Source organism: Cynocephalus volans, chromosome 4 (assembly GCF_027409185.1).
Source record: "Cynocephalus volans isolate mCynVol1 chromosome 4, mCynVol1.pri, whole genome shotgun sequence".
Taxonomy (NCBI): Eukaryota; Metazoa; Chordata; class Mammalia; order Dermoptera; family Cynocephalidae; genus Cynocephalus; species Cynocephalus volans.
In genome coordinates, this window is record NC_084463.1 from 145,772,066 (window position 1) to 145,797,482 (window position 25,417).

The following is a 25,417-nucleotide window of genomic DNA, read 5'->3' on the forward strand; positions in this document are numbered from 1 at the left end:
AGGCTTAAAAAGTGTCCCATGTCTAATCCCAACCCCAGTTTGAGAGTCCCTAATAATGGGCTTTACTTTTTTGCGGCGGGCCAGTATAAGGTAGTAACGGGCTTTAATGCCAGACAGTGTGGAGAAGGGCAAGGCCTTCTGCAAGGAGCAGAGTCCTGAGGCTCTTGGGGTTGAAAGAGAGACCCTAGGTGAACGGCCCCTGCCAACCCCACCAGTTCACCCCCCCCTCACTTTCTCCTCTCCCTCTGCATACCAGGCTTATTCCTGCCCCAGGGCAAAGTGCATCCTTTCAGAGTGGATAATTCAGTGGTTTTTCATCACAAAGTGGAATTTACCACTAATTCCAAAACATTATCATCACCCCCAAAAGACCCGCACCCATTAGCAGTTACTCTCCATTCCTCCCACGTTATGGCTGAATTGCGTCCCCCACTTCCCCCACAACATCCAATTCTTTTTTTCTTTTTTTTTTTAAGATGACTGGTAAGGGGATCTTAACCCTTGATTTGGTGTTGTCAGCACCGCACTCTCCCAAGTGAGCCACGGGCCGGCCCCCAACATCCAATTCATATATTGAAGTCTGTATTAGTCTGTTTCTGTTGCTTATAACAGAATACCTGAAACTCATTAATTGTTGATAAAACAATTAATTGTTGGTTTTTTTTTTTTTTTTAAAGATGACCGGTAAGGGGATCTCAACCCTTGGCTTGGTGTTGTCAGCACCACGCTCAGCTAGTGAGCAAACCGGCCATCCCTATATGGGATCCGAACCCGTGGCCTTGGTGTTATCAACACCGCACTCTCCTGAGTGAGCCACGGGCCGGCCCTTAATTGTTGGTAACTTGAAAAAAAAATTTATCTCTTACAGTTTGGGGGCTGGGAAGTACAAAGTCCAGGGAACACATCTGGTAAGGGCCTTCTTATGGGTGGTGACTCTCTACAGCAACTCAAGGTGTCACATTGCAAGGAACGAATGGCATGAGCAAGAGGGAGCTAACCTCCTCACGTGCTCTCCTTATACGGCCATCAGAACCAGGGATATTACCACCCACTAAACCATCAACCCCTTACTCCATGAATGGATGTCCATTCACTAGGGCAGTCCTTGTGATCTGATTACCTCTTAAAGGCATCACCTTTCAAATACCATAATTGGATTTCCCACCCACTTAACACTGTTACAATGGAGATCAAGCGTCCAACACATGAACTTTTAGGGGACACATTTGACCCATAGCAAAGTGCTAACCCCCAGTACCTCAGAAAGTGACTCTATTTGGAGATAGGGTCTTTAAAAAGCTAACTAAGGTAAAATGAGGTCATTAAGATGGGCCTTAATCAAGTATGACCGGTGTCCTTATAAGAAGAGATTAGGGGAGCTGGCCGGTTAGCTCAGTTGGTTAGAGTGCAGTGTTATAACACCAAGGTCTAGGATCCCCATACTAGCCAGCTGCATAACAATAAAATAGAAAATAAGACACAGGACACAGATATTAAGAGGAAGACCATAAGCGCTGGCCTGTGGCTTACCTGGGAGAGTGCGGTGCTGATAACCCCAAGGCCATGGGTTCAGATCCCTATATAGGGATGGCCGGTTAGCTCACTTGGGAGAGCGTGGTGCTGACAACACCAAGTCAAGGGTTAACATCCCCTTACCGGTCATCTTTTTTTTTTTAAAAAAAGAGGAAGACCATATGAATACAAAGGGAGAAAGCTAAGGAGAGAGGCTTCAGAATGAAACCAACTCTGCCAACACCTTGATCTTGAACTTCTAGCCTCCAGAACTGTGAGAAAATAATTTTCTGTTGTCACCCAGTGTCTATAGATTTGTCTGTTCTGGACACTTCATAGAAATGGAATCAAACAATACGTGGTACTTTGTGACTGGCTTCTTTCATTCAGCATAATGTTTTCAAGGTTCATCTGTGTTTTAGCATGTATCTTTACTTCATTCCTTTTTATGCGTGGTTAATATTCACTGCATGAATACATTTATTTTACTCATTCATCAGTGGATGGGCATTTGGGTTGTTTCACATTTTGGCTATCACAAATAATAATACTATAAACATTCATGTACAAGTTTTTGTGTGGACATATTTTCATTTCTTTTGGATATATACTTAGGAGTGAAATTGCTGGGTCATATAGCAACTGTTCAACTTTTTGAGGAACTGCCAACTTGTCTGCCCCAGGGCCTTTGCACCTTGATTCCTTCCCTTCTCCCTACCCCGACACTCTGCCAAGTAAGTCCTACTTAGGGTGAATCAGCTTAATATCCTCTCACAGAATTATATTTCATACTGATACAATATTTATCTCTATAATTTTATATTCATTAGTGAGGTTATGTCTTTTTCCCCCACTCAAGTGTGCAGGCAGAGACTTCGTCTAATCCACCATGACTGCATCTCCAGAGCTAGGCCTGGCCACACAGTGGCTGCCTCAATAAATGCTAAATGAATGAATAAGGAAAAGAGAGGAATGACAGCTTAACTGAAATTTAAAGCAAGTGCTGCAGGTTTAGCAGTCATATCTGCCGTGGCCTGCACCATCCTGGGGGGATTTGTAAACTGCAAGCAAAACAGATACAGGGAAAGGCAATCTGGGACTTGGGAGGCGACAGCCAGCCCAGAGTTCCTGCCCCAGGGCCTGTACCACAGGCTCAGCAGAGGTAGAGGGGACAAAGAGCAGGCCCATGGGACAGGTGGTTGGGCAAGGCCACTGGGACTGCCTATGGGGAAAGCACTCTTGGGCTTGGACCACAGGAAGTTAGGAAAGGGAGGGACAGAAGGGAGGTTCAGAGGCCAGGAGGGCAGCTGCTGGCAGCAGGAGCTCGCTGGGGTCTTCCTCTCACCTCAGCGGGTCCTGGGTTGAAGTCAACCTGCAGCTGGGAAGGAAGGTAGGCCCACAGGGAAAGAGCTGGAGGGCCAGTCACTCCTCCGCTAGTCAGCAGTGCAGACACGATCTACCTCGTCTTTGGCAGGAAGGAAAGGAGGATGGGCAGCCTGCACCTACGCCCCGAAGGCGTCCGGGACCACAGCCTTCCAGTTACCCAGGGAACTCAAATGATCTCAAAACTTGAAGACTTGACAGGATAAAGGCTTCCTTAGCCCCCAAGTCAGCTCTTTGCTCCTCTGACTCCATGAGTATGCCCATATTTCCTTTTTCTAGATAGCAGAGTACCTTATGTTTGCTTAAAAAATTTAATTTCTGAGTATGTTTCCCAGAATTCAGCTATTGCACACAGTTAGGTTATGGTCATGCTCCTTTAGGGCCAGGATGGTGTTTACTCGTCTAGCAACTAATCGCACAGCTCCAGGGAAGTGAGAGGCAACTAAGATGAACTAAGCATTTCTCCCAGTTTACAGATAAGAGAACTGAAGCACGGAGAGGTAAAGTGACCTGCCCAAGACCACACCCGCCATCTAGCAACAGAGCTAGGACCGGAAACCAAGCAGTGTGACTTTAGGGGTCCACTCCTAACCACTGTACTGTCTCAGAAAAAAGGAGGAAGGGGAGAAGGAAAAAAAGTGGAGGAAGTGGATAAATGGACCCCAGTTTTCAGGAATTCAAAGTGATCTTTATTCGATGCACAAAGTCACTGCGAACAATGTCTAAAGCTGTGGTCTGGGTGGACAGAAGAAATGTATTAAGGAGAAAGCAAACCTAGTCAAGACCTGCTCACGCAAGCCCAGTGGTCAACAGGCCCCTGGCAGTTGAGAGGAAGAGCCACAAAATAAAATGGTCTTTTCTGGGCCACTTAACCTCACAGGGCAGTGGGACAGTTGGGGGCCTTGGGGTTCTTACCAGGTGCCTGCTGTGCCAGGTGCCAGCTATATGCCTCACATTTAAATCCCTGTCTTATAAACAAAAGTAGAAAATTAAGTTTGGGCCTAAAGCAAGGGTCACAATCTGGCATGCATGGGCAGAATGTTTCTGAATTGGTTGGCAGAATTTGTCATCTGGGAAATTTCATATAAAAATTCACACTTCCTAGGGCCGGCCCATGCCTCACTTGGGAGAGCGTGGCGCCCAAGTGACACCACCAAGTCAAGGGTTAGGATCACCTTACTGCTCATCTTTAAAAAAAAAAAAAGAAAAAAAAAATTCACACTTCCTGCTTCAAGACCGGAAGCTCATGCAACCCTGATCCTGTGATTCTGAATATTAACCAGTCAAGTGGCCAGTGTCTGGCCACAAGAGACCAAGAATGTCTCTCATCCAAGGCCCCTACCACTCCCTATTCCTGCCTTGCCACTGAAGCCAAGCGTCGCTTGTCATCTTAGACTGACCTCCTTTCCCACGCTCATTTGTAGCCCCTGCTCCAGAAGCACGAGGAATGTAACTGGAAGGGACATCCCAGGTCCCCTCTGCCATGATTAGTGGGATACTTGGGAAGAGTCTCTTTCCCTCTCAACAAATTAGTGTTCTCAGGTTTGAAATGGGGTTATCACCTCTCTGGCAAGTTTTCTGTGAAAACCAAATGAGATGATAAAATAAGAACTTGCTTTGAAAACGAGATGTTGAACTAATGTCCCTCTATTGGCTCTTATTATTTATAATAGTAAAAAAACTAGAAATAATCTGTGTCTAATAGGAGGGTGCTTGACAAACCATGAAGTGTTATGTATCCTCTGAACAAGAAAGTGGGAGATACCTGTGTACCCAGACAGAAGGGTGCCCATGACGTATCACTGAAAAAAGTAAGCTGCAGAACATATTATGGTATGGTCTGATTTTTATTAACAAAAATTATATATGTACATATTTTTGTACATGTAAGGAAAATCCTGGAAGCACATGCCCCATCTGTTTGCTACCTATGGGCTGTGAGATGGGGGATTCATTCATTTTTAACTGGATGATTTATGGTTGTTAGCAATTTTAACAGCTGTTCACCAGGGGCAGCTCCCTGACTAGCATTTGAGACAATCTCTCATCTTCTCAACTCTATTAGGTTGGTGTTTTTATTTCTCTTTGACAGATGAGGAATCCGAGGCTGAGAGAATCAAGTAATCTGCCCAAGGTCACAGGGCTGGTGATGGTAAAGCTGGGATTATTACCAGATTAAAATTCTGTGTGTTTGTGTTTTCGTTTTCAGATTAAGATTCTTAAACACAAGCTTTTCCCAACATACTCTAAAAGGCCTCTTCTAGAACTACTTGAATGTTTCACATTGAAAAAAAAAAAAAAATTCAGGGCTGGCCAGTTAGATTAGTTAGTTATAGCCTGGTGCTGATAACACCAAGGTCCAGGATTTGATCCCTGTACCGGTCACCTGGTAAGAAAAAAAAAAAAAAATCATACGCTAAACTGACTTTGTAAGAGTTGTGTCATGTATGTCTCAGGCTCCAGGTGCACACACTTTAGGGATGAGCAGGTTGGTGGTACGCTTGGGCTGGGGGGCCACAGGTAAGTTCCTCTCCCTTGGGGGCCTCTCTGCCAAGAGGGACCTCCTACAGTACAGGGCCCTGCAAAGCAGGTGCTGGCACCAACTTCCTCCCCAGGCAGGGTCCCTGGTAGGCTAACTTGCCAAGTGTGGAAACTATATTAGCAGAATTCCTGTAAAGTATCTCTGAGGGACTTTGCTATTTTTGTTTCATGGCCACAGAGGGCCTAAGGAGAATTCAGGTACTGGCTGGTGGCTAGCAATCTGTAAAACGGGTACAAAAATAAGTTATTTCCTTTATTCTGGAGTAGACAGAATTTCTCTAAGATCAAGCTGCACACAACTCTAATACAGTTGGGGAAAAAAAGCCACCAGGAGGCTCTTGACAAAACAAGTGTAATCTTTTGGTATTTGTGCATTTCCCACTCATTGAATATGTATCTGCCAGCCCCTGTGAGGAACTGCAGGGCTCCAGTGAGGACCGAGATATGGTCCTTCCCTTCATCAAACCCCAATCTGGAGGTGGAATTTAAGCCAGGGCACCCCAGGGCGCACCATGACGACTCCCCAAAGGAATATGCTCTACAGGGACTTTGGAGTCAGGTGGGCTTAAGTTAAAATACAATTCTCCCACTCATTAGCCATGTAACAGATAAAAGCGGCTTCTCTGTGCCTCAGTCTCTATCTTCCTACGCTACTGGTGCTGGCAGGACAAGTGGCTATGATTAATAAATGGTGGTTATTCTGTTTTCTTAAAAGCAAAGCAACTACCTAGAACAGTCCTGACCCCTGACTGTGATGATGGAAATGTTCTGCACTGGCACCTCCCAATATGATAGCAACCAGTCACACACTGCTTTTGAATACTTGAAATATGGCTAGTGAAACTGAGGTACTAAATTTTAAATTTTAATTAATTTAAATAGCTACAGTGGCTAGTGGGTAACCCTACTGGACAATGCAGGTTGCGAAGACTGCCAGATTCAGGTCGAGGCAGATGATACAGCAGGACAAAAGGCAGAGTAACGAGGAGAACTGGAAGGGACAGGGCAGCTGCAGAAACTTGGGTGGATTAAAAGCAGACAAGCTAGGAAGGGCTAGGAATGGCAGGGGCAGGTGGGACAAAGACAGTGCTGTGCCTAGTTTTCAAGCAAGAAGAAGAAGAAAATGCCTCAGGAGGTATGCTAAGTAAAGACCAGACACAAAAGGCCACATATTGTATTACTGCATTTATATGAAATGTCTAGAATAGGCAAAGCTACACAAAGCAGACTAGGAGCTGCCAGGGGCTGGGAAAGGGAGTGAGAGAGGGGAAAGAGAGTAACCACTAATGAGTATGGGGCTTCTTTTCAGGGTGATGAAAATGTTTTAAAATTAGATTGTGGAATGGTTACACAATTCTAAGAACCAATGAACGGAATGCTTCAAGTGTGTGAATTGTATAGCATGTAAATTATATCTCAATAAAGCTGTTTTTAAAAAACCCAGATTCCTGTACTACACAAAACGTAAACAAAAATCCCCAAACTTCAAGGGACCTCAGGTTAGTGGGATCCCCCAGAGTGGGGATGGGGTGGCCGAAGACAACTTGGCTGCAGGTCAGGATGGCCCTTCCCAATTGAATGTGGTCAATTTCCCACCCCAAGATTGGCTTTGGTTTTAAAAAACAAGAGCCCTCCCTACAGCTGGAGCCTTTACCAGTAACGAAAAAGTTAATGCATGCAGAGAAATTAAACACCAGATGGTGTGTTTGGAAAGGACTCTTGAGAAGGAAGAAAAATGCTTGAAAATGGCAGAAGGCGCAAGAAAAAGCCATCTCCTTAAGGAAAATGTTATCAGACATTAGTTTGACATTCCCAGCGCTGAAGGGACAACCTGGTCTTTAATTTCCTTCCAATGGCTTTTCCTCATTAGGGCCTGAGCTGCTCAGGTGAGCACAGTATGTGGGTTAAGAAAGCTGCATGCTGACCAAGAAAGTCAGGGCAGGAACATGGTGAAAAGTAGGCACTGAGCAAGCTGCAGAAAGATAAAAGGGTTTTCAAAGGAATATAAACCGCTTAATGAAGACACAGCTTTACAATTATAAAGATGCAAAAGCCTAAACTTGGAATAAAAAAGGTTAAAAATAGTACTTTTGGCATATTCCCTTTTTGGGGTAAATTTTCAAGTATGAGAATCAACAGCTTTTTAAGTATGATGTTAAACTGAAAGATGCTCAAGTTGTACGTAACATTCTATTTTTATATCAAGCTCATCTCAGGAACACAGGAATACCAAGACAAACCACCCTGCTCTTAGTCATAGGAAATCAAATTTGCACAGACAGGAGAGAGCTTCATTTTTAACCACCCCCTAACTTGTGGAAAACAGGTCCAGGAAGCCCCTGACTCTCCATCCTGGCCCTCACTACACCAATCTCACAAAGCATGAAACACAGAATTGGTCGAGAAAGAACCCACTGGACATTTTATGTATTCATGGTTATGTAATTTAAAGTGTATTTTAAAACATAACAACTAGGATATCAAACTTGTGATTTCACAAATATTGAGTCAGAATGAAATTAAGTTGGAAAAGTGCATTGCAAGTTAATTTAAAACATTAGGTGGTGATGGCTGCACAAACACTGTGAATGTACTTTTTTTTTTTTTTTTTTTTGGTCTTTTTTGTGACCGGCACTCAGCCAGTGAGTGCACCGGCCATTCCTATATGGGATCCGAACCCGTGGCTGGAGCGTCGCTGCACTCCCAGCACCGCACTCTCCCGAGTGCACCACGGGCTCGGCCCTGTGAATGTACTTAATGCCACTAAATTATACTCTGAAAAATAGTTAAGATGGCAAATTTGATGTTATATGAATTTTGCCACAATAAAAAAAGGTAAACAATAGCTTGAGTTGGTACCAGATCTAGTGAAGAACTGTGTGGAAAGAAGCGCCATTAAGGAGTCCCCCACTCCCCATGGGCAGCCACACCTTGCAGCAGGATGACCATTTGTGAGTGTTTAGAAACCAGGAAACCCCTCAAACACTGAAAGAGCTGCTCTAAGGAGGACAAAGCTCCAGTGAGACACCACCCAGGGGAACCACAAAAATTACAGGGTCCCCTAGACAGAGTGCAACCACCTGTGATGAGACCTAGGTTAACTAAAGCACATTTACTGGCTTTTGACTTATTTCTACCCAATAGTGGTTAAGACAAGGCCTGAGGAGTCAAGCGACCTGTTTTCTCAGTGCACAACACCTTCTAACAGGCAACCCGATTTAACCTGTTTGCTCATCCATAAAATGGGGATGGAAACAGTAGCCACCTTCCAGTGATATAAAGACTGGAACATATAATGTGTATGAATCCCACAGCACCTGATTGTGGTAAACAGTCAATGCCATTAGCTAGGATAATTACTTACATATCAATATCAAATTCTGATTTTTAAATATTTTTTCACCTGTTTTCTTAGTTTTTTATTTTTCTCACAATTTTCTGAAATCTATTTTTTATTAAAACATAATTGATTATACATATTTATGGTGTACAGAGTTGAATGTCAATACCCGTGTAAAATGTGTGATGATCAATTCAGGATAATTATCATATTCATCATTACAAAATGTAATCATTCCTTGTGTCCATTAACCAATTTCTTGTTAACCCTTTTCCCACCTCTAGTTAAAACATATTTTTAATGAATAAAAATGCAGAAGTGAATAAAAGAGCACTTAAATGCAGAATCTGGTACATAAAGTTTTTTTGGAGAGCAAGTGGACATGATCAAATGGGATCCAGTCTGTGAGGTGCTGGGTTAAATCAAGTCTGAGAGGCTTCTGTACTGACTGATTTCTCAAAGCCTTGAAAATGCCAGTATGCCCCTAGCACTAGAAGACAGGAGAACATTTCAAATTTATTTGGGTTCAGAACCTTCTTCACAGAACATATCATGTGCTAGTAGTACCCAATGCAACCCCCACTGACAAGGCGGCTGAGGCCTGGCCTACCCACAGGCCGTCAGCTAGGTGTACTCCTCAGGCTCCAGCTTCACAAGGGCAGCCTACGAGGAAGAGCTGGGATCTTCATGTGAGGACGGCAGTGGCAGGGAAGGACCAGACACGGAACAGACAAGCTTATACTTTAGCCAGAGTGTGAGACTCCTGGCTCAGTAGCTGGCTGAACCTGCAGTTCTCAGAGGCCTGAGGAGGCCACAGTAAGGGCCTCATTTGGAGAGTGATTGAGCATTACTAAGTAGTAAACAGAAAGAATCTTAGAAACATGCCCTTCTGTGACCTAGTACTGTGGTCAGAGTGTGGGAAGTAGAAAATTAACCCCTTTGGTCCAGAGCTTTAGAGGCCTGGAGAGGAAGGCTGCCACGCTCTGGGATTTGCTGCTGGTCGCTGACTCCCAGGGAGCAAGGACTCTGCAGCATCAGGAAAGGGACTTGCCCCAAAGGTAGGGACCAGTTCTGTGGTGTGGCAGCAATCACTGAGAATGGGAGAAACACAAAAATTAAGGCTGCCAAAAAAGTTTTAAAGTGTATCCATACAAACAAGGATCTTGCAGAATAATACAGGAAGGTAGGGAAGGCAGTTTTCTGGGGAGAAACTACGTTTTCCCTTGGCGTTGTTGGAGGGTTCAGCTGCAAAACATTAAAATGACACGAAGCCCAGGGCACCCACCCCTTCTCCTCAGGACACCACCAGCACTGCCCATCCCCAACAATCAAAAACTCTGAAGACAACATCAGTTCTTCTCAAACAGTTTAATAGCAAATAAACAAAGGAAGGTACCACACTTGGCAGATACAAAATGACTTTTTGTCCGTGTGTCTGTGCAATTAAAACAGATTTAAGTTCCCCATTGGGACAAAAGGAGAAACACACAAAAAAAGGAAGGAGATTCCTTTTAAACACATACTCCCTTGCTCCAAACTTGTAACAATTTTTTCTTTTTTAATCCACTACACAAACTCTGTGATTAGGTAAGAAAAGCGACAAGGGCTCTTCTTTCCTTTTTTTAAACCATTAAAGTAAAATCCATAATTTTCTACAGAGTACAACACAAGTTCACACAAAAAAGACATTTTCTTTTGCAAATCAAAACAGGAAAGAAAGGAAAAGCTCAAACAAGGTAAAGGAAAAGCATTTCTACGGCTGAATCACGACTTTGAGTTGATTGAATCCCGTTGTTGCTGCAGAACAGACTGTGCGTTTGGTCATAGTGGCAATTTTTTTTTCTCTTCACATTGTGAAATCACTTTACATTGTTTTCTAGTAGAAAAGGCAAAAAACTGTACAAAACCCCTAGTGTTAAATACAACGTTTGTACCAATAAAAAACTCACACAGGTTTGTCTCCAAAATGTAAAGTTTCTTTTTTTTTTTTTTCTTTTTAAATTATTCACAAAAAGCAGCTGGAAATCAGAAAGGCAGCTGCCGCTCCAGGGTCTCAAATCCATTAAAACCACCACAGAACAATTAAACAATCAGAGAGAGAAAAGGAAAAGGAAACAACGTCCAACGTTTGGCATTTGGTTTTATCCACAGGTTTTCCCAGAGCTCCTCTTGGAATTGAAAGCAAAACATATTGGCAAACACGGCTTCTCAACACACAGGAAGGGGAGCCTCAGTGCCTCCTGCCAACAGAGGCGGCTCTGTGCAGTCAGACTGTGGGGCACGCAGCAGTCTCTCAGGCTGGAGTTTCTGGCCTCCTTCCATCCAATCACCCCTTCCAGGAAATTAAGCAGCCTACCATACACTGGGCCTCCGCTTGGCTGCCCTTTCCTCCTAGTAAGAGAGGCCTCAAGCATAATACTGGGCAACCTGCTGGGTCCCAGAGCAGAAATTCTGATGGGATCCCTTTCTTCATCAACCCCAGCATGGAGGATGCTAGACAGTGCTTCTACTTTTCCCACCCCCCACCCCCAGTCCCTTGGTTACCCCTCTCCACCCTTCCCTGGACAATCCTACTTCCAGCTCTCCCACCCACCAGCAGCTTAGGTCTGGGTGGGATCTATCCTAAACTCGTCCCCCTGCAACCTCTTCCCTCCACAGATCCACCCTGTGACCTCTAGTCTCCTCTGGCCTCTCCCCCCTCCATTCACATTCTTACTCAAGTTTCCAAGACCCTGAGGCTGGATGGTGACACAAGAGAAGAGGGTAAGTTCCCCTCAGGGAACCAAAGAACTGGCTTGCCTGGCACCCAGGGACAGTAGCTATTTGGCTCTTCACCCAATTGAAAAGCAAATCCCTGCCCTTACCCCCACCCCATTAGCTAAGCAAGAACAGAGCCTGATGATGAGCTAGTGTGGGGTGGTTGGTGCCTAGGGCTGTAAACAGTGTGAAGACTGCAGTATTGTGCTTGTCACCAAGGAAGAGCCTGGCCAGTGTATTGCTGCTTAGTGCACAGATGGCTTCCAACAGGTAGTGAAGAGCACCCTCATTTCCCTGGAGCTCACTACCCCTGCTGTGCTAAGCCCCTTGCCCACCCGCAGCCACCTTCTGGGTTCTCTTTCTGCTTCTCGAGCCTCTGCAAGGCCCCTTTCCACCCTTCTCTAAGCAGAGCAGCCAGCCTCCTAGATGCCTGCTGAGGCCTGGAGGCCACACGAGGTGACAGTCTAAGTGCACAGGCAAATGCTCTAAGGGCAATAGAGGAGAAAGTTGCCACTTCAAAATAAAACAATACAATCTTGAAAAAAATAATCAACCCCACAACAATTTAAAACAGCTTCTTTGAAACCCTTTTAAACCGGTCAGTTTTTGCACAAACTATAGAAAACAGAGAGGTGAAGGTGATATATACGAAGGTGTGAAGGAACAGCAGGAAACATGCAAAACTTGTTTTTTCTGGGCATAATCTTAGTAGGAAAGGAAAAAATTCAAAACAAAACAAAAAAAACAGTACAAAAACAAAACAAAACAAAAAATCAAAGCATCACATTTTGCTGTGGAGACTGTAGGAAAAAGCATGGAGGTGAGCCCCGTGGGGCTGAGGGGAAGGGGCAAGAGGGGTTCAAGGCTCCCCGCAGGGTTGCTCCAGGGGAGAACCACAAAAGAAAACAAGAAAAAGAAAAAGGGCTGGCTGGGGCCCAAACTGCAGCCTGCGGTCAAAAAAGGAAAGGGGGCTCAGGTGTCTTCTGCAGTTGAGAACTCAAAAACAAAAGTAAGAATAACACATGCGTCTCCTCAAGCCCCACAAACTATATCAGCAAAATGTGCTCAGGAGCCTCAAAGGTTTTAGTGACATCTTTTATTTCATTGTTTACTTCAAAGTTGTCTTTAAAACTAAGCACACAGAGAAACAAAGCCTAGAAACGGACTGGCTGTGTGTTCACAGAGATACAAACACCACACGGTATGTGCTAGTAGGGCTGCTCTGAAGACAATTACAAAGAATTGGAATCACAAAATCAAGTGGTTATCTTATGAAGTTCTAGAAAAATAGATTTTTTTATATTCAAATGCAAGTTTAAATATTTCCCCTTCAGCAGTCGTTCTAGCAAAACCAATTTGGCAGCACAAAAGGGAAAAAAAAAAAAAAAAAAAAAGGAAAGAAAAAAGAACAAACAAACATAATAAAAATACACATCAGCATCAAAGATCAACACAAGGTCAAAGGTGAGAGTTCAAGCATCAGAGAAGCTGAAGAGACAGGGATTTGGACGATGTACTTGACGCCACATCGACATGCTTTAGGCACAACGATGAACAAACGGCAGGAATCTAGAAAAAAAAACAAACCAGAAAGAGGGAGACCCACTGAGTTACACAGAGCAATACATCCAAACAAAGAGAGAGAGAACAGGAACACTCACTGTGTGTACAGCCCTGAAATGAGGAGGTGGGGCAGGGCAGGGGTTGGGCAATGACAGGGAACTTTTGCACATGCTAACAATGGACACAGGGAGAAGTCAAAAAAGACATGGAGGACACCAAGAAAACATCCAATTGCCAGAGACAGAAGGGAACCTAAGGCTTGGATTTCCCATGAAGCGCCCAACACGTTATGAGAAGAAAGTCTCTGGGGGAGCAGAGCCTCAGCCTCTCTCCCCATGCCCTGGTCAAGACCCAGGGAGAAAAAAAAGATGCTGGCTGGAGTGAGGAAAATTCTTCAGGGGACAGGGCCAGGATTTCTGTTCAATCCTACAGGATGGCCCTTTGTTCTCAGAAATCCAAGCTCTTAGCTTCCACACGGGCCCTGGCCACTCATGTGGAACCCAGGCGACAGTGGTCTGGCTGCATTCAAGGCAAATCAATTTCATGATGTAACCCAAGTAAGAAACAAAACTACAGCAGAAAACACATCATAAGTGAAACCTCCACACAACAGAAAAGGACTGCATAAGACTTGACTGCGAGTCTCCACTCTCTGAGCTGAGCCCTTTCACACATGAGACTGGTAGGGGAGCAGCTTCTTCACAAAACCATCTTTGGCCTGGGGAGAGAACTGTGCTCAAGGGCAGTGCTACTGCTGTGCTAACTCACTGGGCAAGGGGAAGGGAGAACAGAGAGGAAAGCATAATCTCACCAGCTGGCTGCTTAAGCAGCCAGGACCCTGCTGGGGTAAGTGCTCCTTTTAGAAAAGAGAACCTACAAGCAGGTATGAAATAAAGCCTCAAGATCTGCTATCAAAGGTGGGTAGATTGCACCTTTGCCTCTTACGTCATCAGGAAAGGGGTCCAGGACAGATCTGTGGACAAATCATGGTGAAATGAAGGAGAGGGGAGAAGAGGGAGGGGAGTGGAGTTCTGGCCTCAGAGGAAGACAGAACAGAAGGTTAGGGAGCACAGCACCGGCAGCACCCTGTGGAGCACAATTCTTTCCTCTGCCAATTCACAGCATTAATGCCTTCCCCTTGGGCAGGTTAGCTGGGCTGCAAACGGGCCACAGAAAGTCAGTAGTTTCAATCATACACAGCACCCTGTGTGTACAACAATCACATTCTGGATTCTAAAAAATCCTGGCCTTTTCCAGAGATATAATTTAGGTAATAAATATTCTCCACCCCGGAGCTGTATAAAACTTCTATAAAAATAGAAACGACATTCTTGGTTCCAGCCGGTTGGGATTCAGAACAGCGCCTCCCCAACCTAGCATTTTTTTCTTTTTTTGTTTTCTTTTTTCTTTTTTCTTTTTATTTTTTTTGCATTTATTTAAAAAAATCCCATCATGACCCTGGAAGCCTTTAGAACAGTTTTATCCTTTGAAACACAGGACACATTTCTCCCAGTGTGCAGAATTCAAGTTTACATGGTTCAGCTTAAGAAGTGTATGTTTCATGTTTCTTAGAGGACAACAGACCCAAGTTATCACTATGAGAAGGGAACAGCTGTCCCAGCTTCAATGGGATAATCCAACACCACCAACTACCTGTGCAATGGCAACGGTCAATCCCTGCCTGTTACCCTTAGGGACAGCATGACAAAGGAGAAAGCCCCCAACTGACTTAATAGTGAACCAACCCTTTTATTCTTATTTTTGCTGCTAGGGGTCTGGACTGATATATTCGTGAGGTTTAAGATTCCAGGGACCCGGGGACCCAGTCCCTGGCCGTGGCTAAGAGTCGTATCCTAACAGGGCTACTACCTCTGCCCAGGTGTACTTTCCTAACAGCACAACATCCTTCCTGGCTTTCCACTCCCACTGCATTCCTAGAAGCAGAGGCAGAGCCCAGAGGCTGTGTGGGTCACAGGCAAGAGCTGGAGTGAGACCTGTGGAGGCAGCAGGGCACTAACTGTAAGCATGAGGACACAAATGAACACAGTAATACTGAGGTAAATGAACACTAAATCCAGAGGGAGGCTGTAAACGTCCTGTTGTCTCCTCTGTCCCCAAGAGCAAAAGATGGGGCTGGAGTGGTTAGAAGAGGGGCCTGCCAGACCTCTGTGGGAATACTACAACTGGGACACCACAATCAAGGAGGCAAGCGTGGATTTCTGATCCTCATAAGTACTAAGTGCTGGCCACTGGCCATGCAGCACCCAGGCTTACAGGGACCATCTCACTCAGGTACACCGAGAAGCAGGCTCCTCCTCCCCCAACTAGATGGCTTTTGATCGCTCTGCTTAGGAGAGAAGCCCCCCTTCAGCTAGATACTGCAAGCCCTTCTTGGGTCTGCCTCAAGAGAAAAATGTGGCTTGGGATGGAGGTGACATTCCTAGCTGTGGTGAACCGCAAGGAAAGAAACCAGGCAATGTCTTCCATAGAGGCCTTCTTTAAAAGGACCTGTTGGAAATGGGCCATGGTCTAATTTGGTGTTGAAATAAACTAAAAATGACCTCTTTGGCTGCTTTTCCCAAACAGCCGCCAGCCAGGCAGGGCCAGTACAATACCAATGACTGGCTGGGAAAATTGATAATGGGTGATGTCAGGCTAATTTAACAGGTGCTTTATTTCCAGAGAATTGTTAACCCCCTTTTAGAAAACAGGGGCAGAAATCCAGGACAAGAATCTGAAAAATAGGTGGTAAAACTTCAATATTTCCCCAGAAAGCAGCTACAGAGGAGTTTTGGCCTCCAGCTGCCAGGGCATTAGGTGTCAAGTCACTCCCACCCTCCTCCAAGGCCAACCCAACCTCCTCCACCCCCAACAGCTCTTGGATGTCAGTTCTTACTTTACCACCCCCACTCCTCTCCACACTCAGGGAGATTCTGGGGGTCAGTTTCTTGTTCCACTTAGTCCTCTCTCTTGGGGTGGTTTGGGCAAATTCTGATCATCTTTTTTAAACGTTTCCCCATTCCCCCTCCCCCAGGGTGGTTTGGTGTTGGTCCTTCTCAACACACACTGGTTACAAACACAGCAAACTTTAAATAAAGAAGGAGGAAAAAAAAAAAAAAAAAAAAAAAACCTCAGAATATGGCACCTAAACTCCAAAGTAAAACACCGGAAACCAAAGCACAAACTTGTCCTCTGTACGAAGCGAAATTCCCACAGAAGGCAGTAGCCGAGTCTTCACGGCAAGCTGTGCCTGCGAGAGTGGCAGGGATCAGGGTCCAGGGCTGTCAACACACAGCCTTAGGGCTTCGAATCATTAAGGGTGCTCCTCCCCCACTTACCAGAAGACCCTCTCACTCCAGTCTCAGAGGGGAGCACGCTCAGTAGGGCTTGCTGTCATTCTTCGAACGTTTGAGCTGCACTTTGAGCCGCTTCATGCCAATCTGAAAGCCGTTCATGGACTGGATGGCAGCTTGAGCCGAAACAGGATTGTCGTAACTTACGAAACCTGTGTGTCCAAGCAGAAACCTAGGTGAGGAACATAATGAGGCAAGGAGATTCTCAGTCCTCCTTACACAAGAGATACCCTATGTGCTTAAGTCTTAAATCCCAATTTTTCTCAGCAGGAACAAGAACTCTGGAAATTATATCACATGAAATATATGATATGTTCCTAACAGTACCACTTGACATCTACATGGTAACTTAAGGGTTTTTTCTTTTTTTTTGGCAAGCCATTTTCCATACATTATTTTTCCCTCTGGAGCAACAGTATGGGTAGAAATCATTGCCTCCACTACAGAAACGAGAAAACTGAGGCTCCAAAAGAGGTCATGTTATCTACCCAAGGCCAAGTTAAGCAACAGCCCAAACTCAAATCCAGCTCTTTCTGCTATGAGCCCCTTCTCTTTCTTTCTCTCTGTGGTAAAAATCTCACCCTGACACCAGAAGAGAAGACAACATACCAAAACATTTGCTCAGGTTTGTCTGTTTGTCTATAAAAACCTTGGCAGACACGACATTCCCAAAGGGCATAAACATCTGCAGCAGGTCCTGATCGCCAAACTCCTGGGGCAGATGGTAGATGAACAGGTTGGCTCCCTCTGGACCTTCAAAATACCCATTGATGGAAAAGAATCAGTATCAAGCACACTCACTGCTCTGTGCCCATGGTTTTTCATTTTCACCTGTATTAAAACTGTCACAATCCCAACAGAGATTCATTTGGAGAACTAAACACATTCTCTAAACACAAGGCAGGGAACTGAAGGGCAATTGCTGAAATAGATTCCTTCCCTCATCTTTAGCCATGCTCTGCTTCTTTGAGGGATATCAGAATTCCACCTTGAAGGAGGAGGGTGGGCTGGCATAATGAAGTAGGCAGACTTGTGTGTGGAGAAGTAAAACAGAGATCGGAGGTTCATAGAAACACAGAAAAGGAGGCAGAAAGAGGTTTATAAACAAAACAGGCTTCCAGATTGTGCCTAGAAACTATAGGGACTGCAAAGATTGGTAGTTGCCAGAGGCAGGGATTAGGGGCAGGGAATGACTACAAAGGGGCATGAGAGAATTTCCGGGGGTGATGGAAATGTTCTACATCTGTGGTGGTGGTTACAGGACTGCGTGTGTTCATCAAAGCTCATAGAGCTATATACCAAAACGGGTGAATTCAACCATATATAAATTGTACCTCAAAAAAAAAAATTACATTTTTAAAAACGTGCCTATGATTAGCACTGAACTCAAAAATAGAATATACTTTCTTTATCCAACCATTTACACACAACAATTTCTTAACCAAAGGGTTTTATTACAGTTGCAGCCCAGCCATTCTCCAGCCACCCTGGCATCTCTGATCTAGTCAAATATGTCATGGAACAGAACATTGCTGCCCATGGGCTTCTGCCTTTGCCTTTCCTCTGCTCCTATGACTCTTCTTCCTCTAGATCCATGCAAGGCTGGTTCCCTCACTTCCTTCAGGTTTCTGCTTACATGCTGCCTTACAAAGAGCTTCTCTGAGCACTCTGCATAAAATGCAGTATCTCTAGCATTCCCTGATGAACTCTTCAGAGCATCATATGAAACACCTCACCCTACTGGCCAACCACCAAAAACAAAACAATATCACTAAAAAACAATTTTTAAAAACACCCCATGCTTTCATACTTGTTTACTGTCTGTCTTCACTAAAATATCAGTTCACAAGAGACAGCCCCCACTACCACATTCCCAGGGCATAAAACCATGATTCAGAGCGGGTGAGGAGGGACTGGACCAGAACTCCTTGCTGCTGTGACAAGGAAGGATACTTGTCTCTCTCCTACATTAATACTTAAACCTTGCCAGGTCCTGGTTATTAAAACTCTGCTCAGTCAAATCTGAGAACAAAGTGTCAGCAAGACTTTCTATTCATATAAACCACCTTTAGGCCTCTTTCTGTCTAGAAAGCCTCTCCTGAATTTAATACCACTTATATCAAAGTACATAACTTCCCACTCCATCAACCCACGGGCCATAACTCTTTCTGTCCCATCACCCCTAAGGATGTCCTCAATTAGAACAAGCATTCACCAGAAAGTGAGGAAAATGCCAAATGATATAGTGAAAATGGACACCTAGACAGAAGATTCTCTGACGGACTTATAATACGTAAAGGAAACTTCCTAACAAAAATAGATTCTTATCAAATGATGTCAGACACAATAAGGTCAGTATCTATTTCTTCATCTAAAAACTGCAGCCCCTGTTATAGAAGATATTTACAAGTAGATAAAAATAAAAAAACTGCAGCACCATACCAGGAGGGCATTCAGAGATTCTGATCTAAACCACAACCAGAAAACATTCCAAAAGCAGACCACTCTTCAGAGAGTTTCTCGGTCTGCTCTTGCCAGTGTCAAAGAAAAGCACTGGTCTGGGGCCGGCCCCGTGGCGCACTCGGGAGAGTGCAGCGCTTGGGAGCGCAGTGGCGCTCCCGCCGCGGGTTCGGATCCTATACAGGGATGGCCGGTGCGCTCACCGCTTGAGCGCCAAGGGTTGCGATCCCCTTACCGGTCACAAAAAGAAAAAAAAAAAAAAAAAAAAAAAAAAAAAAAAAAGCACTGGTCTGACCACCTAAATGGTTCTCTTGGCCTTTCAGTTCTGGTGCAGACGGAGTAACACTCCCATCCCCGACCCCAATCCCTTCGCACTCACCTTCCTTCTGGCTTCCGGCAGCACCAATACTCTGCTGTGTCAACAGGTTCTGGTTGTACAGAGTGGGCAGCGCCGCAGCAGCATACTGCTGGATACCCGAGTAGGCCTGAGTGAGGGCCTCCATGGTGCTCCCAGTGCCGTTGGAAAGGCCACTACTGCCCAGACCACCATTTAAAGCAGCCATTCCTTGGTTGGGGGAAGAGCAGGATTAACACACTGGAAAGACTCAACTGACACCAAAGTCAGATATACTTAGGGACATCTAGAAGAGGGAAAACTCCAAAGGACTCCCTTTCAACTTCCTCTTAGTTTCTCCCCAAGGAGGAATACCCATCTGACTGGTCAGATTTCAGGACCTTCACAAGGCTTTGCTTCTAATGGGGACATCAAAAATGCCATACCCAGGTGTGGCTCTCCTTGTTACTTTCTTCTACCACTACAAATAACTAGCTCCATTTTCTCTTTGGCTATTCTGCCATTTTCCCATACAGAGCTGCAATGTGGTAGAATAACAGTACAGGGACGGGGGACTAAAATGGGTAAACATGATCTATGACAAGATGTGAGTAAATCTACCATCAAAATAGCAGCTAAAAGGCTGAGTCTGTGGCGCACTTGGGAGCACGGTGACGCTCCCGCCGTGGGTTCGGATCCTATATAGGAATGGCTGGTGCACTCACTGGCTGAGTGCCGGTCACGAAAAAGACAAAAAAAAAAAATAGCAGCTAACATTTATTGAGTATATTCTATGTGCCAGGCACTGTACTAAGCAATGTACTCATCAGCACTTTACCTATGTTCTCATTTCACTTCTTAATAACCCTTCAAAGTATTCTATTACTCCCACTTCATACATGAGAAAATAACCTTACAAAGGTGGTCTAGACAAGCGGCAGAGGTGAGATTTAACTCAGGTCTGACCTGAAATTCCATGATTATTTCTAACTTTACTGGGCCACTCCAAACATGCCTAGTGTCCCTAACAGGGCTGTTCAAGATGTGCTACTTGCACAAAGAATGGCCTGATGACAGCCAGGGGCTGCACCTTACCTGCCAAAGAGCCAACGTTGAGGCCAGCCGTTGCTCCAGCTAATGTCTGCAGGGCTCCAAGTGAGGCTATGGGGTTGACAGAGTTACTGCTGCTGGAGCTAGGTGAGGACCCTGCTATTAGAAATCTAGGAGTTAAACTCAAGTCATTACTTATCTTCTCCTTTCAAGAGGAACAAAGCACAAGAGTGATACTATCCAAGTATTCTATTTGCAAACAGGTTTTCACAGTTACTAATTCTGGTAACTATCCTTGCAGGACAGAGAGACAAATGATGGTTAAATAAATTAAAAATTATGAGATTTATCTTAAGTCAGAAGATGACGTTTGAAAATCTATTGTTCATAGTCTGATCCTTCTGGAAATGGATGTTAACTACATTCCAGAAATGACATACCCCTCTCTTTGGACTCTGCCTTCAAACAGAGAGGATCTGCCCAAGGCACACAATGACACAATGACCCCTATTACATGCTTACCTGAACTGGTGAGGACGCTGAGGGGACTGCTGGATGTAGTGAGAGCATTGGTACCACTTGGTGTGTTCTGAGCTGCACTAGCTGCAGCAGCTAGTGCAGCCAAATTCTGTAACTGCATTGCATTTAATCCTGCAACATCCAAAGCAAGAGATCAGCCAGCAGATAAGGGTGCCTCATATCAACTCCAGCAATGACAGCACACACTGGCAGAAGGTTGGTCCCAGACAAAGAGGAACTTTTCTAGATAAGCCTTACAAGCAACATTACAAGTTTTCAAAAAAGATTCAGATATCAGTCATTAAGAAACTTGAAATCATTTCCTCAGAGAAGAGATAGCTAATCCAATAACATACCACTCCAAGTGAGCACTAATAAAGGGTGGGCAAGGAAACGGGCATGTCTGTGGCCTGTCATGGGGCCAGCCCAAGAGAACACAATGCCAAAAACTGTGGCACAGAATGGGATTGCATCCAAAACCCTCACTCACACTTTATAAGGGATTTTCTCTTTGTAATGGAGGTGAACAAAGTGGAAAACAGAGCAGAGATCCAGAAGGCCCAGGAGGAATGACAGGGGAGAATATACATAAAAACAGCAATAAGAGAAAGAATAAAGAAAATACTGCCAACTGAATAGCAGATTAATCATGAGAAGAAGAGAGAAAAAAACACTGAGGGAGAGACCTCAAAGTAGAACCCAGGCAACAGTTAAAAGGAGAGGAAGAAATCTGAACTGTGTTGATGCTGCAAACCACTTACTAGGTGATGAAAAGGCACGTGGGAGTAGGGGGCAGTGGGAAGAGTAAGTGAGAATAAAAACATAATACAGATTACAATCCAGCAACTTTCCAAAAACACAGCAAACTGTAATTTATTGAGACAAGGTGAACCACTATCAAAAATTTTCAAACTGCAAAACAAAGTTCACTGAAGACTACCTCTTTCTCAAAGGTACTTGCCTAGCCTTAACCCACTACAGAAGATGCAGGCACAATCAGCTTTGGAACTGCCCCCCACCCCCCATCAATTTTTCTGATGGCCCTGGCTCAGGTCTGTCTGTGGAGCCCCATTTTGTTATAAACTCAGATATTGGTCATTTAAATTTTCTGTGTATGGGCTGGCTGGTTAGCTCAGTTTGTTAAGAGTGCAGTGCGGATAACACCAAAGTCAAGGGTTCAGTTCCCCATACAGGTCAGCTGCCCCCCTTCCCCCACAAAAATAGATTTCTGTGTATGTTAACAGCAACAACAAAAGACGAATTCACCTACGAAACAACATCTACATGACACACAATTAAACTAACTGCTTGGATTCTAGCAGCTTCAGGTTGAGCCATTTCCATGAAAGCCAACTTTGGCTTTTCCTTACAAAATCAATGAAAAAGTCACTTTATTGTGCAAATAAAGAATTCCTTCCAGTCCATAACACTGGTACCAAAAAAAAAAAAAAAAAAAAAAAGAGTTCCTACAACTTTCTCTTTATCAGAATGGCCTTAGATAGCCTACAGGTGCTAACACCTCTTTTCCATGTTCTTCCCCAATGGTGACTTAAAGGGGTGGGACAACAGACCACCTCAGAGCAATGTGGCATCAACTAGCAATAAAGCCACCTTATAGAGACAAGGCAGCTGTGTCCTGGGATGTTCACCTTAGGTCACGTTCACGTAGCGCGAGAAAAACTTTTTTCGCACAAACAGTGCAAAAAAGCTGAGTCTGTTGGCCTGGGTGCTGCTGCTCCTGTGCAGCAGTGAAACACTTACCTCCCATTGGGTGGAGGCTGCTCAAGGTGTTGAGGTTCCCAGAGGAGGCAGTCTGCTGAAGGAGCTGCAAATAAAGCTAGACATTACACCAAAAAACAGAACAAGAGTGAGAGTGAGGGCTGGTTCTGCATCTGGGATAACTCCACAGCACAGCAAAGCGAGAGTGCAGAGGCCCCCAGAGAGAAGAAAGTCAAAGACGAGAACCCAAGCCAACACAGCAAAACACGAGGCTTATGACAGCATAGGACAACACAACACAGCTAAAGCCCTGACCCAGAAGATGGTATGTTCGTTGAGTACCGACCAAGCTCAAGTCCCTGGGCAGCAGAATGCAGCACAGTAGAGGACAGAAGTAGAGCAGGGAAATAAGCTAAACTCAAGCAGCTGCACAGTTGACTGCAATTAGTATCTGAGTATGAATGACCCTCATTTCTAGTTCCCCTTACCCAAGTTCTCCTTAGTTAGAGTCACACATCTTATTCTGCAGATCATTTCCATCTGGATACCCAAAAACTACTTCAAACAACTATTTGAAACATCAAATGTGACCACTGTATGGTATTTCTTGGAGTCACCGTTTAAAAGTCACAATGAACCCATGATTAATCAATCACTCCCAAGCTACACAACTACCCACCCCTATTTATCTCTTCCTCTCCAAATTGGTCCGTCCTGTTGCAGATGGCCAACAGTGCCTATCAGGTTCCATGTACATTCTTTTTCAATGGTTGCAGCTTAAGGAATTCTGTGATCTTGGCAAACCACAACCTTCATCTAACCAACCTGCTGAAAATCTTTGCTCCACTCAAACCCAATTACCGTTCCTTATAGAATATTGGTATTCTTCTACTGGATCCTTTATTCAACCTGTTTCTCATTCCTATAAACATCTGACCTGGTTTTTCTGTCACCATGGGCAGAACTCTAGGATAGAGTTCATGGATGAGTTTCAGGAGGTCTACAAACCTCCAGAATTAGAATTTTTAAAACACACATGTACACTGTTTTTACCACTTCTCAAAGGGGTCCACGACCCCACAAAGATTACAAACTACTGCTCTAGTCCAGTAGAGCTCAGCTGGTTCAAGTCCATAAATTCCAGAAAGAACATCATAATTAAAGATGATGTACTATCACTTACACAGTCCATTAGCACCCACATGTCTTCATTTTTGTCTTCTTAAATACCTTGGGCAATGTGTTCAGTCCCAGCTGGTGGACTGTGCATACTGTACTTGGCACCTTTATTTCCTCCCTAAATGAGAACAGCTCTTAAGGCGGGGATCATGTCTAACTGAAACAGAGAGACCACAGCTCTCCACATACACCATCATGCACTTGCTGGGTGTGGCAATGACAACAAAAGGGAATTCTTCCCTAAAAAGAGGCTCCAAAACTATCTGAGAAAAGTAAATGCATTTCATGGAGATCATTTTCAAAGCATTATCATTTTGGCAGAAGTCTAAAATCTCTCAGAATTTTCTGAATTTATAAGAAAATGTTCTAGTACTAAAAAATAATTTAATCTGTTGAAATATAACCACCTTCTACATTTTTTTACTTCAGAGAAATTCTAGGTAGGATAAACTAGGATTTCCTGTAAGATTTTAGAGATATGGAAACCAAGGGGCATCAAATTAACCAAAACTCAGTATGGGGGGAGAGAAATCATTGCCTTTCCTCTGTTTCCATACAGAATAATATTTGAAAAAATGAGGAGAGAATAACTACATTAGTTATTCCTATGTGGGTATTTTTGGACTATCCATACAAACCTAGTGGTTTCACCATTTATAGCTTCAGAGATGACCTTTTCTTTCTGACTCACAGAAGAGACAGTTTTAAGTGTCTTGTGCTAGATGCAATTCTTTTAAGGATTACGGCAGTATGGTCCCCTATAACAAATACCGCAGACCTAGTAAATCTAAATAACAAATTGGAGCTAGCCCCTTTGGACTATATGACTCAAATGCAACAGAGAGATCAAATTAAAGGAAATCTATTTACAATGTAGTAAACTCAAAAATATATCTGTAATACTCATTTAATAATTTCCATGTTAATATCTCGATCTCTCAGTGCACTGAAAGAAACATTTATCATACTTTTTAGAAAAGACTCAATAAGGATTTTAATGATGACCTCTATATCTGGTAGAAAGAGATATGGAGAAAGATGCTTGGTAGATAAGATTCCACCAGGAATTTTTTTCTTGGAGGCAGGGACACACGAGATGTTTCTAAACTTTAAATCTTGAAATCAAGATTTCACTTCAATTGTAGCAAAAGCCTCAAGATATAACCTTGAGATGCATGACCAGAGATAAAGAGAGAGAGACAGATTAATATGACTTAAAGAACATTGTACTGCCTGAATTTTTATGTAAAATTTCTATATGCCACAAGTTGTAAATGCCACTGTTGTCTGTTAGCTAGGGATAGCAGAAGAAGGTACAGCTGGGAGCTTGCACAGTCGGCAGAAAGCAAACCACAAAGACTCACTGCTAAATACTGGGGTCCAAGAGTATTTAGACCAGCAAGGTTTCCCCACACAGATGCTGCGCTGATTTGCTGCATCTGCTGCTGGAGCTGCTGGGCCATTCTCTTCTGTTCTTTGTCCTTCTGTGTATCAGCAAATTTTACCACCATAGGGGATGAACAACCCTATGAAAACACCAAAACCAACAGGTCAAATTCCTCCTTCTAGATGAAGAAAAAAGTCCTCCTTTGGGGTGACATGAATGCAGGATGCATTCTAATTTCATTCACTGCCAAATAATTCTCCTCCTTATAGACACGAGTGGTAAAAGACAATTTAAAAGGGCAACTATTTCTAATATGATAA

General features: G+C 44.1%; 1 protein-coding gene across 17 annotated transcripts in view; it reads right to left on the reverse strand.

The window, feature by feature from the left end:
- Positions 1–12,614: 12,614 nt before the first annotated feature.
- The window catches only part of CELF1 (CUGBP Elav-like family member 1), a 65,008-nt gene continuing 52,205 nt past the window's right edge, over positions 12,615–25,417 (reverse strand). For 10 of the 17 annotated variants that reach the window (XM_063092959.1, XM_063092948.1, XM_063092947.1 and 7 more), the window contains 8 exons: positions 25,075–25,236; positions 22,574–22,649; positions 20,816–20,944; positions 20,339–20,452; positions 19,289–19,474; positions 17,059–17,202; positions 16,435–16,601; positions 12,615–13,102 (listed from right to left, as the gene is read on the reverse strand). In XM_063092959.1, coding sequence (XP_062949029.1) covers positions 16,474–16,601; positions 17,059–17,202; positions 19,289–19,474; positions 20,339–20,452; positions 20,816–20,944; positions 22,574–22,649; positions 25,075–25,236 — 939 coding nt within the window. In that variant the 3' untranslated portion in view covers positions 12,615–13,102; positions 16,435–16,473. Of the gene's footprint in view, positions 13,103–16,222; positions 16,347–16,434; positions 16,602–17,058; positions 17,203–19,288; positions 19,475–20,338; positions 20,453–20,815; positions 20,945–22,573; positions 22,650–25,074; positions 25,237–25,417 lie in introns of those variants that run through there. The other 7 variants (XM_063092958.1, XM_063092955.1, XM_063092957.1 and 4 more) reach the window with 4 other exon arrangements.